Source organism: Rhincodon typus, chromosome 2 (assembly GCF_021869965.1).
Source record: "Rhincodon typus isolate 14 chromosome 2, sRhiTyp1.1, whole genome shotgun sequence".
NCBI classification, from domain to species: Eukaryota; Metazoa; Chordata; class Chondrichthyes; order Orectolobiformes; family Rhincodontidae; genus Rhincodon; species Rhincodon typus.
In genome coordinates, this window is record NC_063333.1 from 19366390 (window position 1) to 19380344 (window position 13955).

A 13955-nucleotide genomic window follows, 5' to 3' on the forward strand; every position below is an offset into this window, starting at 1 on the left:
CCTTTTTGCTCCTATGATGCTGCTTGGCCTGCTGTGTTCATCCAGCTCTGCACCTTGTTGCCTCGGATTCTCCAGCATCTGCAGTTCCTACTATCTCTGATTCAGTTTAGTTTCTAGTCGGTTAATACCCAGGATGTTGATTTGAGGGATTCATTGATTGGATATCATTGCTTGACACGTGTGGCATGGTGTTGCTAACCACTTAGCTGAAGCCTGGCTGTTGACCTGGCCAGTGGATGTGGGTTGTTTCAGTTTCTGAGGGGCTGCAAATTGCATTGAACAATGTCTAATCATTGACCATCCCACTGACCTTATGCAGGGAAAGCCATTGAACCCACTGAAGATGGTGGGCATGGGGCATTACCCTAAGGAATTCCTGCAGAGATGTCCTGGGTATGAGATGATTGACCTTTTTAGTAACCATTTTCCTTTTGTGCTAGTATGTGCCTCTAACTTGGAGAGTTTCCCCTCCTTCATATTGATTCTGGCTTTCCTTGGGCTCCTTGATGCCATTCTCTTACAAATGTTATCATAATATCAAGAGGAGCCACTCCACCTCACCTCTGGAGTTAAGCATTCTGCTCCACACTTGGATTAAGGCTGTAAATTATCTGGGGAGCCCTGGTGGAACCCAGACTGAGCTTCAATGAGCAGGTCATTGCTGTGCAAAGAGCCAGTTAAAAGCACAGATTACAACCCCTTCCACCACTTTGCTGATTTTGAGAGTAGACAGTTGAAGTTGTAAATGGTTGGATTTATCATGTTTTCTGATGACCCGACAGACCTAGTTGGTTTGAAACATTGTTGTGTAGGTGTTATTGTAGCTTAACTGGAACAATTTGGGTAGGAAAGCAATGAATTCTGGAGTAACTTTCATGCTGCTTGAATGTTGTCAGCAGCCATAGCTGAAATGATCCATCCGCATGGTACTCTTGAAGATGGTTGCAAATGCCTTTGCCTGGTCTTTTTGCACTGATGTGCTGATCAAGGATGGTGATATTTGTGAAGCTTAATTTGTTTAATTAACCACAGCTGAATTGCAAATTCATTGGTTGTGGGGCCACTTAACTCTGGAGCTAACTTCTTCCACTGTTTGGCATGGAAATAGTCCTCTAAATTGTAGCTTGATCAAGTTGATTTCTCATTCTCTTGGGTACATCTGGCGCTGCCCATTTAGAATACCAGTGGCTACCCCTACCATCTTCACAAGTGTGTAGAGGTAGCGATGCCGTATGACTTGATTGTAGGCAAGCTTTCTAATTAAATTTAAACCTCATCCACTTAGCTCTGAAAACTCAAATCCAGATTGATTTGAATTCTACGTGGTGCTTCATCATAGTTTTATGGTGTAGTGTGGAACTTCACCAAATCCTTCTCATTGGTGAATGGTAGCAGTGGTGGCGGAGAGCATGCATAACAGCAGACCTCCTGCGGATAGCACAACGCAGATACCACTATCGTGTAACTGTACGTACCGTGAAGGACTGCAATGAGGGGGAAGGAAAAGGTGACTGACATCCCCAACCTCATGAAGTAGATGCATGGGTAGTGAATCATAGAAGCATAAGAATTGGGAGCAGGAATAGGCAATTCAGCCCCATGAGCCTGCTCCACCATTCAGTGTGATCATGGCTGATTTTGTCTTGACCTCAGTTCTACTTTTCTACTTGCTTTCCATAATCCATTACTAATCAAAATTGAGTGGAAAATAAGGGAGTATAATTCAGACACAAATGACAGCTTTATTTCTGAAAATTAGTAAGAATGTCATGAAGCGTATGTAACTTGGTCTCGATGTATCATGGTGCTCTTCATACTTGTATCCAGATTAAAAATGAATTGTATGTCCAAAATCCAAATAGGGAAACTATTTCAAGTGTTATGAATGCAGCTCTGTTTGTTTTTCGAAGCAGAGAAATCTGAAGTAAAGTGTGACTTGCTTTTAAGTTGCTAACCAACCACAGGCATCAGAAAATGTTACCACTAGTGCGTCATGTATACAGTAGAGTTTTTCAGAGCAATAGAAAAACATTTTTGTGCACGCTTTATTTTAAATTGCTAATTTCTTGTTTCCTTGATAGGTCAGAGAGCTCCTGTCAAACTGAAGGATTGACTGCTTCCTCACTTTGTCCTGGTTGATCAATAATTTGTGGAGGTAAAAGAAGCAAACTATATTTGAATTAACAGTTGAGAAGTTAAATTATGAAGGATCGTTTTGAATCAAGTAATTTGGCATTGCACACACAACAAACTAGAAGTTAAATATAACAAGTTGACTGAAATGTGATTTGAGGGAAGCCATTTTTCTGGGTTTTTTGATAGAATGTTTAAATCTGCCAATGTAATACCATACTAGATAATCCACTTGTTGCAACTTACTGCTTTTTGATTACAATGTCCACGACTCTCAGTATGAGACCACTTCATCTTGGTGAAGAAGGACATCTCTGGAAATTTTACTAGTTTATACATTTTATCTACAGTTAAGATTTGACTTAAAATGATATGCTAGGTTTATGTTACACACTTAAGTGTTTGACAGGATTTGTTGCTCATCCCGAATTGCCTTGAATTGTGTGGCTGTTAGACTACTTGAGGGCACTGGAGAGTCAACCACATTAGTGTGGGCCTCCGACTGAGGGAAACCTTCCATCCTTACCCAAAGAACAATAATGAACTAGATAGGTATAACACCCAGATGTCTTGGTCTTCATTGGTCCTATCCCTTGTGCCCCTTTTTTCATACCGAGTTACTCAAAATTTCTTTCACCCTTTTTAATGTTGACAATGGAGTGCCGTGATATGAGCCCTGTCTGGAGCGGAGATGTTTTTCATAAAGTTTGGTCAGAATTGGTTTTCTCTTGATAATTAAGCCATGAAAATATGATGTAGCTCATGGAGGGGATCAATGGTTGGGTAGATATAACTACTCGGTTAAATCCATGTACTTAAAATATTTTGCACTATGTGCAGAATCTGTTGCAAAATCCGCTTCAGAACAACGCTAATTGTTTGTTAACATTGCAAAGCTTCATTTGTTCTCTTGAGCATTTTGCTACATTGTCTGACCTAAAATTAGAAACATTGCAGTGGTCAGTTTGAACCAGTCCTGAGGCCAGCTGTTTCAATATAATTAAGTTGCTCTGTTACTCACAGGCCAGTTGTACAAGTTTTGCTTGTGAAACAATGCTTGAAATTGAAGGATGTTTACATTTTTCACTTACTGTTTCTTGATGTTTGAATGCACAAAAATGTTTGACTAAAAATTTTTGACTTGTAACTTCTAGGGTTTTCATCTAGAAGAACTAAATTGTTAAAAATGGTGGACTACTACCAGGTATTGGGAGTACATAAAAGTGCCTCCCAGGAAGAAATTAAAAAAGCGTAAGTCTGTATTTTATACTGAACCGGTAATAGAATATTCTAGCATGCTCTCTGCTTCTATTCCATGATTGGAGTTGAGTTGGGTGGGAAAGTATATTTCGGATTTTACAAATGAAGCTGATCTATTCTAAAACTGAATATTTCAGTTTTGTCCCCTTCTCAGCCTCATCTTGTTCCAGTTCCCTGCTTTTTGTTTTCTGCACCTGATTTTGCAACAGAATTCAACTAGTTCTAATTCACATCTTGTATGCTAATTTACACTTTTTATCCTAATTCACTGCAGCCCATATAGCCCACCGGTAGGATCACGCTGATCAATTTTAATTCTACCTTCCCATTTAATCCCTTGATTCCCTTAGCATGCATAACTCTTTTAACCTCTAGTCTTGAATAGCTTCATTGAAATAGTCACAGCTCTGTGTAGGGGAATTTCAAAGATTCTCCTTGCCTTAGTCCCAGCTGAATAAACTTCTTATCATGAAATAACGTCTTAGTTCTCATTTCTCCGGCTATAGGAAACTTCTCACCTCTGTCTACCCTGTCCAATTCCTTCAGATTTTTCAATGAGGTTACTTTGTGTTCCTAAACTGCGAGTAAATGTTAGGCCTATGATTAGACCTCCTTTCAAGGAGCTCCCTCTAAGTGTTTAATCTAGCAACCTTATTTCTTAGGGAGACATAACTATATATTTTGTACTCTGTGATCTCACCAAAGCTCTCATACAGTTTCAACAACACTTCCTTACTGTTGTTCTTTGACCTCTGCAGCGAAAGTTATTGCCTCTGAAATACTGTGTACTGTGTACACTCAATCTGAAGTTTCCCTGTTTTCTTATTGTGACCACCAATGCCCACTTTGAGCAGCTTTTTACTAAAAAGCCGAAACATGCAAGGACAGTTCAGTTACCCTGCTGTAAACAAATTAACTTCTACGTTTGTGAAGTGTTCTGATGACATCTAGTGACAGAAAATACTGCTTACATTTAACTGAAAGCTGGAGACTGACTTTTAATCACTCCCCTGTCTGCATTTTATTTAGAATTGGCTTCCCCTTCAGTGGTTGTAATTTGAAATTTTGGCTAAGTACTATTCCACAGAGTGCTTTAGTTCTTTAGGTCCAATTATTAGTTGAATAGATAGTGGCAGAACCTTCACTAATAGCAGCGCATGGAAACAATCAGGATTGTCTAATGTCAATGCATATCTATGCTTCTTTATTCATGAAAGCATCATTAATTGATCTACAGGGAAACTACAGCATTCTTTTCCTTTGTGTGACCAGAGTCTAACAGCAGTACTCAATGTTCCTGTTTCTGAGCATTTTTTGAAAATTACTGGTAGAAACTATTAGCAAGTTCTTCTATTCATCTTTGCAACATCTTTCTAGATGTGTATTATTGATTTACATGTCTCCTGCAGAGGTGATAATGCAGGAGGAATAGCTTGTTACATCAGCCATAGTAAACTGCTTCCCAGCCTGCAGACCAGGAAATGGATAATTTGGTTAATTTACTTCATTATCAAGGGGGAAGAGAAACGTTCTTTGCAGCAGCCAGGTTTATTTTGATGTGGTACAAATGTTCCCAGAGAATATAAGGTGCCTGACTACAGACAATTTTTGCTCTTGCAAGCATTGTTTTGGCCTGACAGGGTGAAGTATGGTTAAACTTTGGTGAACGGGCCTGAGTGTATTCTAGACTGGATGTATTATATCCTGAAATCAGAAACTTGTAGTACCAAAGGACCAATTGGTCTCTTGTGTTGAGATTTAGATTCAGATTTGGGTTTTATTGTCGAGTATAATGAAAAGTGCACAGTGTCACCATTCCTAGTGCCATCTTGGATACAAAGATATCTAGGTACAAAACCTTGGGTGCAAGAATAGAAAAATACAGAAATAAGTTGAATAGTTCAACACTGCAGTTCTTGGTATAAAGCGGAGTGATAAAGTTAGAAGTTAAACATTACAGTCCTTAAGCCTTGGGCTGGCAGACACGACATGCTAGGCTTTCCCTTCAAGGGTTTGCTCTCCCCTGCGCTGGACTGAGTCCTGCCTGGACTGGCCAGCTGCTGTACTGCCAACTGCCACTTCACTTGTCAGCTGCTTTGCTGCCAACTGCCATCTGGGCTCACCAGGCTTTGCTGTCTATTGCTGCTTTGCCACGAACTGCCATCTGGGCAATGCTTAACTGTCTTGGTCTGACAGGATAATGAACAATGCTCGTAAAAACAAGCTGTCTGTAGCCAGGTCTCCAGAAGCTCAGGATGGATGGCACGGTGGCTCAGTGGTTAGCACTGCTGCCTCTTAGCACCAGGGACCTGGGTTCAATTCTAGCCTGGGGCGACTGTCTGTGTGGAGTTTGCACATTCTCCCTGTGTCTGGGTGAGTGGATTGGCCATGCTAAATTGCCCATAGTGCCCAGGGATCTTTAGGTTAGGTGGGTTAGACATGGGAAATGGGTCTGGGTGGGGTGCTGTTCAGAGGGGTGGTGTGAATTTGTTGGGCCGAATGGCCTGTTTCCACACTGTAGGGATTCTATGAAGCTCCGGTGACCAAATCAAAATAAAACTGGTGGCTTTCTGAAAAAGCAGTTGTTTAGTTGTGCACCTCTGCCTTACTGTAATCTTGTAAGTTCCTCAGAGTACTTGTCCTATTTTAAAATTACTTATGGAATCTGCTTTTCAGGTTGAGGTTCTGATAAGAGTGGAAGAATGATTTCAACCTTGTCAATGGTTTTGATTATTGGAACCTTGTTATTGATCTACTTCCCAGAGAATGTTTTTTCACAATCAACTAGCACAATCCTTCATAAATCTCTGGAAGCACCCCTTTTTTTTTTGTTTCAAGGAGAACAGTCCTCTAACCTTTTGATGTATAACTGAAGTTCCTCATCCATGGTATCATTCTGGTAAACCAAGCTGTCAGCAGGGTAGTGGATGCTGACATCTATCATCATTGTCACTTCCTCATCTCTCAATCAGGTTTGAGAGACAATGCCTTCCCTGCGCAAAGCCATGATGCCTATGGCTGACGGGTCCATTTTTTCAATTTTTTTCACATTGTTCACTATTTTAGCTGAGGCATATCTTACACTCTATCATGATCTCTTACAGTTGCCCCATATAAAAAATTCAACCCTATTTATGAAATCTCTTATCAAGTTTGTCACAATAAAATAATTTGTGTATGTAGATATAAAGGTCTCTTGTTCATTCTGTATTTATAGTGTACTCTTGTTAGTCTTTGTAAAATGCGTCACCTAACAATTGCATTGAACTGTTATGCTTCAGAATCAGAGTACAGGAGAAACCCTTTGGCCCATGGAGTTTGTGCCGTCAAAGTACATTACTTGCTGTACATTTTAGGATTGAGGTTTCCTGTCTCAGCTACCCACCATGCAGTACATTCCAGACTCCTAACATCCTCTGGGTGAAAAATCTTTCTTCAAATCTCTCTCAATACTCCTGTCTTTCATTTTAAAATTATGCATCCTTGTTCTTGAACTTTTGACTAAGGGGAAACAGCTGTTTTCTGTTTATGTTTGCTTTATTCATCCTGTCCATTTCTTCCTGTTGGCCATCTTGAAGTCTGTAGCTTTTGTCCTTATCTGCTGACTTTAAAATTTATAATGCTTCTCTGTATGCCTGCTGAGTTTAAAATCAACCGAAAACTGATCCTTGAACGACTAAAGTCATTTTCCATCGGTCATGAAGATCCATAGCACAGAAAAAGGCCCTTTGGCCCATCAAGTCTGTGCCAGTCAAAAACAGTCACGTAACAATTCTAATCCCATTTTCTGGTATTTGGCCCATCGACTTGTATATACTTGAATTCCTGTCTTAGTTTTCTGTTCATACTGCTGTTTACATCTTGGATCTCCATGGTGGCACTTAAACTTCCAGAATGCATTCAACAATGTATACAACATCACTTTCACTGCTATGAGCAACTTGTTCCACATTAAAGAATTCCTACATTTAGTTTGTCCCAATTTGCCTTTCATAAAAGTATGATGACTCTCCTTGATTAACCTTTGCCTTTCCAAATGAAATTGTGCCCTAGTAATAGTTGCTAACAACTTCACTGATCTTGGGCCTGCTGTCCTGTAATTTTCTGATTAACTGCTTTCCCCTTCCTTGAATAGTGCTGAGAACATCAGCCCAACTATCCTCTGGCACTACTGAACTCTGGGGATTGAAAGTTTGTAACCAATGCCTTTGCTACTCTTACTGCTTTCCAGTAATCTTGGATACATTTGACCTGGGCTAGTTAATTTACCAACGTCAGTAAATCTCTCGAATGTCTTCTATTTCAAATATCTTATTGCTATTTCATACCAAACTTCCTTTTGGGTTCTTAATTCCAATTCTTTCCCTACCAAACTTGTACTTGTGTTTTTGTTTTTTGTTTGATTTTGTTTCATCTTTAAGCTGTTTCCTGTACAATGTTAATTGAGTTGCCTCGATGCTTTCTGCTTGACTTGTGCTCCCTATATTTATCACAAGCTTCCAATTTTGTTTCAACTGCTTTTGTTGTTTGAAACATTAGAACTTTGGATGTTGTGGTATCTTTCCCTTCATGGCATGCCTAGATTTGACCTGAAGTATCTTTGCTGGATGTTGTCTACTACTCCATTACGGCTTTACCCTGCAATCTACCTGTGGTTATTCAAATCAGTTAAATTAATTCCTCATACTTGAGAATTTTTAACTGATTTTCTGACTGTTTTGAGTACTGAATGTCATTTAGTTCATCTTCTACAGACTCCACTTGTCCTACTGCATTTGAGAACCTGATTCACCTACATTTTCTCCTTTTTTCACTTCAGCTTTATTAACTTTGCACATTTCAAACTATTTGTTTTTCCTATTTTTCCCTGTTCTTCAATTTATATATGAAGATTTTGGCCTGATTTTTGTTGTACTCTTGGAATTTGCCAACAAATTTGGTTTGGCTTGAAGGTTTACTGAAAGTTGCATGAACTACTATACTAAAAGTATAGTATTTTTTCTTTGCCTTCATTCTCCATGTACTAGATTACCTTCCTGCTGGGTGCTACTTGGATCTACATTTTTGGCTTCTGTTTTTGTGCTTAGTCTCTACTCCACTGCTGGACTTAAAATAAAAAGTGATGCTCCCAAAGTCTTGTACGTTGCAGTTAGGAAGATCGCTTAATCAGAACGGAGGTATATTGCACAGCTCTTAAGTGGTCAGTCCTCTTTTCTTTATGCTGTTGCTTCCAGTTTGAATGAATGTCTCTTGAACGTACCAGTTCATATGGATAGGTAATGTAGCATTTGAATATTTCTACCTGTTTCAGCCAGAGTTTTAACACATTATCAGAAGACTGCAAATTATCCAGCGTTTTGAGCTGTAATTAGTAACATTGTCACAATCAGTGCTTAAATTAATTCTTCAAAGCTTGAACTGACATTGAGAAGTACACTGTAATTCCAACTTTATTTTGTTTGAACCTAAATGCTTTTTAAGCAGCGCAATTTATCCTTGGCCTTGTATATTATGGCAGTGATTCGTAGCGCCATCTTGCCCAAAGCCTTCATGTGAGCATAGACAGTCCATGGCTGAGATTACTATCTGCTCTTTTTCTAAGAGTGCTACTGTAATTTGTTTCCATTACTGCCTGTCTGGAACAGATTAGAAATTTGTTCTAGGATGTTGGTTAAGAGTTGTTTGGATGCTGAATTTGCCTTTGTTCCATCAGGAATTATTTAATACTACACTGGTTTCCACTTGTTATTTTTCCCCAATTTCCTTAATACCAATAGCCATAGAGAATTCTAATTTTTCATACTGAGTTTTGAATGTATCAGAGCCAGTTACGTTATAAGCTCATCTTCCTGGTGATGGTATCTCATTATTTCAACTTCATATAACTAGTTCAAACTTCACATTTTCAAAGTTTAAAATGGTGTACTGGGGGTACTGTTTTATATGGCTAAAACTGGGCGCTGATACTTCCATGGCATAGTGAGTGAAGTTCAACACCACCGCAGTAAAGTGGGCTTTCTGGAAATGAAAAGTGTATATTTGCAGTATTTTTGGTCAAGAGGAAATAATGTTTTCGGGGTAAAACTGGGGTTATTCTCTGCAGTAAATCCTAATTAAAGGTTGCAATGGGAGTATCTAATGCATGTTGCACTGCACAAACTTAGGTTGCTGTAAATGTAACAATTTTTAACTAGTTCTTGAAATCTACTTGAACAGAACTTCACGGAGCAATCTGAAATTTACACTTCTTCAATGCATTCTAGTCTTTAGTAGCAGTGCTGGCAAAATGACTGTGGCTGGTTTGCTGAGAAATCTGATTTGGGATGTAAAATTTGGATAGAATTGGTCTCATGAAATGTATAAAATTATTGTTTACACACACTGTACCATCTGTACATTTTACTAAGCCATACAATTCAATAGTTCAATCACTTGTTAACCAGCAGAGTTATCAATTGATGGTTGTATATTTCAAAGATATCGCAAGCTGGCATTGAAATGGCACCCTGATAAGAATCCTGATAACAAAGAAGAGGCAGAGACTAAATTTAAACAACTTGCAGAAGCTTATGAAGTTCTTTCTGATTGTAAGTATTATTGGATATGAATTCCTGACCTGAGTGGATAGTTCTGACATGTGAATTGTTTTGTCAATTTTCTGGTTCATGAAAAACTTTCAAGAGCAAATTGCAACAACCTTATTGTTTCTCTTGTATGGACACTGGCTTGGTGTTGTATGTTGACCTCTTGAATTAAATTGATCTCAATTATAACTTTTGAAAACTAGTATTAAACGTGATAAAACATACCACACTAAAATTTGTGGTTGCTAATATCAGAAATTCTTTGTAGATATTTTTGCAGGCATTCGGTTTCTGGTTTCCATTTTCTACATTCGAATAAAAGTGCTATTCTGCAGCAAGCAGCCAATAACTCTTGTTCACAATCATATTTATGCAATATAAAGAGTTATTATGCAGCTACGTGAAATAAATACAAAGACAAGCTGAATGTTGGTGCATATTGCTAGGGGAAACAGTATAAACATTTGGAATAAAAACCAAAAGAACTGCAGATGCTGTAAATCAGGAACAAAAACGAAGTTGCTGGAAAAGCTCAGCAGGTCTGGCAGCATCTGTGAAGGAGAAAACAGAGTTAACGTTTCGGGTCCGGTGACCCTTCCTCAGTTCTGAGGAACTTCCAGCAACTTTGTTTTTGTTCATAAACATTTGGAAGTCTTGCCGCAGTTGTATAGGACCTTTTTAGTGAGATTGCTTTTGGAGTTTCATGTCTCCTTTTAGAAAAGGTAATTACATTAAAGCTCCTCAGAAGTTTCACCTCACTGCTGCCACAAGAGGATTACTCTGAGGAAAGATTATGGAGGTTGGGCCCATACAATGTGTCTGGAAGAATGAATGATCTTTATTAGATATAAATCATGAGGGGACTCAACAAGGTTTGTACTATGAGTATATTGTCCTACCTGGCCCCCCTCTCATCCCTGTGACCCTGCATTTACTATGGCTAGTCCATCTGTCCTGCACATTCTCTCTACACTAGAGACATGTAGAATGGCCAGTCTGCCTAACCTGTACATCCCTGGACTGTGGAAGGAAACTGGAGCACCCACTTAAAACGTGAAAACTCCATGCAGTCACCTGAGGCTGGAATTGAACGCAGGCCTTGGCACTGAGGCAGCAATGCTAGTCACTGCCACCATGCCACCCTGTGAATATGTAATTTGTAATTAACATATTTCTGTATCTTAATATATGCATACATGATAATTGCATGTGTGCAATGTAGCTGAGTGAAAAGCAGTTTAAATGTGGGCGTTGCTAGGTTGGCCAGCATTTACAGTGCAGCGGAGTTGCCCTCGTAGATATCAGGAGTAACATGCCCAAATTAGGTAAGGATCTGGTTTCCTTCCCTAAATGACATTGGAGAACTAGAGTTTTTATGCCATCTGGCAGTGGTTACCTGGTTACCATCAGGCTAGCTTTTTATTTCAAATGTCACCACCTAGCAGGTGGAATTTAAACTCTTCCCCAGCCTATTAACCTGGAACTCATAATTATTAGTCCAGTAAAGCTACCAGTACACCCTCCCACCACCTCCATCGTAACGCCTGATTTGTTTTGTAGATGGTGGATAGACGTTGGCAGGTCTGAAATGAGTACCTGTAATTCCCAAGCTCTGACCTGGCCTAAACTGAGTTACAGGTGATGGGGGATTCATAGATCATAGAATCATAGAATTCCCAAATTGTGGAAACGGGGCCTTCGGCCCAACAAGTCCACACCAAACCTCAGAGCATCCCACCTTGACCCATACCGCTATAACTCACCTAATCTACATGGGACACTAGGGGCAATTTAGCCTGGCCAATCCACCTAGCCTGCACACCTTTGGACTGTGATTCAGTGATGGTAATGTCATTGAAGTCATTAACGTCACTGGAGATGGTTAGATTCTTTTATTGGCAATAGTTTGAAACTCATGATATGGATGTTACTTGTGCATTGCTGAGAGAATACATTTTGCCAAAGAATAGCTGTACACCAGGTAATTCACAAGAAATATTAATACAAAGGAAAAACAACATTCTGACTCCTGATTAGTTGACAGCAGGACTCTGGTAGAGATTATCATAAAGAATGTAACAGTTACTTGTCGTTTAGCTGACCGAATCTGTTTCTCATGTCATGTATGTTAGAATGGATAGTTTCAGTATTGGAGGTGTCATGAATTGTACCAAGTACTAATTTATCTGCAAGTATTCCCACATCTGGTCTTATGATGAAGGAGGAATCAATGAAACAGTTGAAGATGGTTGGACCTTGGACTGTAACCCTCATGAACTCCTGATTTCCTGGGACCTAATTTGCCTTCAACCACAACCATTTTCCTTGGATGCCAGGAATCTTGCCCTGCTCATTGACTTCAGTTTTAAGGCTCCTTAATGCCACATTTGGTCAAATGTCAAGGTATCCACTTTTACCTAGAGTTTAGGTCCTTTGTCCATGTGTTTGAACAAAAACTGTAATTAAGTAGGAAGTCCAAGTATTGGTAAGTGCTGCTCCAACAATTATTCTCTGCTGCAGAGTAGACTTGTAAAGTGGTATTTTCCATGTTATTGGATGTTAGTGGTGTAGCTGCACTGGAACAGCTAAGCCAGGAATATGCTAGTTTTGGAACTGTCTACTTCATTATTACAGCTGTGATGTTGTCAGGGCCTTGGAGCCTTGACAACATCTAGTGCCATCTCTTAATGTCACATGGAATGAATAGAATGGGATTGCATTTGGCACTTGGGATGCAAGGGACCTAAGGAGGCTAAGACAAATCATCTAATTGCCTACCTGAGGATTGTTTATGCTTCAGCCTCTTCTTGCCCTGATGTCTTAGATGTTACTCACCGTTGTAAATGGGGATATTTGTAGAAGGCGGATCCTGACCCGAAACGTCAGCTTTCCTGTTCCTCTGATTCTGCCTGGCCTGCTGTGTTCCTCCAGCTCCACACTGTTATTTCTGACTCCAGCATTAGCGGTTCTTACTATCTCTATTTGTGGAACCTCCCCTTGTTTACTTGTCCAGTATTGCTCATGACTGAATATGGCAGAACTACAGAGCTTTCACCTGATCAATCAGTTGTAGAATTGCTTTGCTGTGTCAACTACATGCAGCCTTTGCTGCTGTTGAGCCAAGCTTAATGTTCTGTGCTTGTTCTTTTTAAAATAAAATGTTCCTGAACCACATGAATATGTAGATCAGCTTTTAGTAAAGGATATATTTACCCAGTAAAGCTGACTTGTGGTTCCATTGAGCTATTTAGAAATCTGAGTTTAGAGCAATATTTGGCTTGCCATATCAGCTTTTTCATGTGCTATCAAGTGTTTAGATATGAAGAACTGTTTCTAAAGCAATTACAAGTTACTGCTAAAGATGATTTTGCAGTGTTTTGCAGCCCTGACGCTAATTGTTTTCTAAATGACCTTTTTCAATACAGCCTCAAAACGCAATATCTATGACCGATATGGTAAAGAAGGCTTGACTAATGTTGGTGGAGGTAAGCTGCCTGATTTTAAGGTTCAAAATGTGATCAAATTAATCCTATTTTGCATTATTTTGTCATTTGATTGAACCTTGCTGTTAAGGTACTTGATTTAGAGTGCTATAATTATTTTGAAACTTGTTATCTGAAAAATGTCAGTTTGGTTGTTCTAAATGCAGTGTTGCGATCTGTTTGAGGGGTGAACCTCTGCACTTGTCGCACAATTTGAACTTGGAAAGGAAGATGACTTTTGCCAATTTCGTATCTCACTGTATATAGCTTAGTGTCAGAAATAAGTCAACCAGGCTCCTTTAGAATAATTAAAGAAACAAGTTACTGCAAAGGGGTAGTAGGAACTGCAGACGCTGGAGAATCTGAGATAACAAGGTGTACAGCTGGATGAACACAGCAGGCCGAGCAGGAAGGCTGACGTTTCGCACCTAGACCCTCCTTCAAAAAAAGCAGCATTTTCTGAAGAAGGGTCTAGGCCCGAAACGTCAGCCTTCCT

General features: G+C 39.5%; 1 protein-coding gene across 1 annotated transcript in view; it reads left to right on the forward strand.

The window, feature by feature from the left end:
* Positions 1-13955, forward strand: part of dnajb6b (DnaJ heat shock protein family (Hsp40) member B6b) — a 139317-nt gene that overhangs the window by 2878 nt on the left and 122484 nt on the right. The window contains exons 2-5 of the mRNA XM_048607552.1: positions 2082-2155; positions 3288-3384; positions 9871-9980; positions 13403-13462. Coding sequence (XP_048463509.1) covers positions 3320-3384; positions 9871-9980; positions 13403-13462 — 235 coding nt within the window. The 5' untranslated portion in view covers positions 2082-2155; positions 3288-3319. The remainder of the gene's footprint in view (positions 1-2081; positions 2156-3287; positions 3385-9870; positions 9981-13402; positions 13463-13955) is intronic.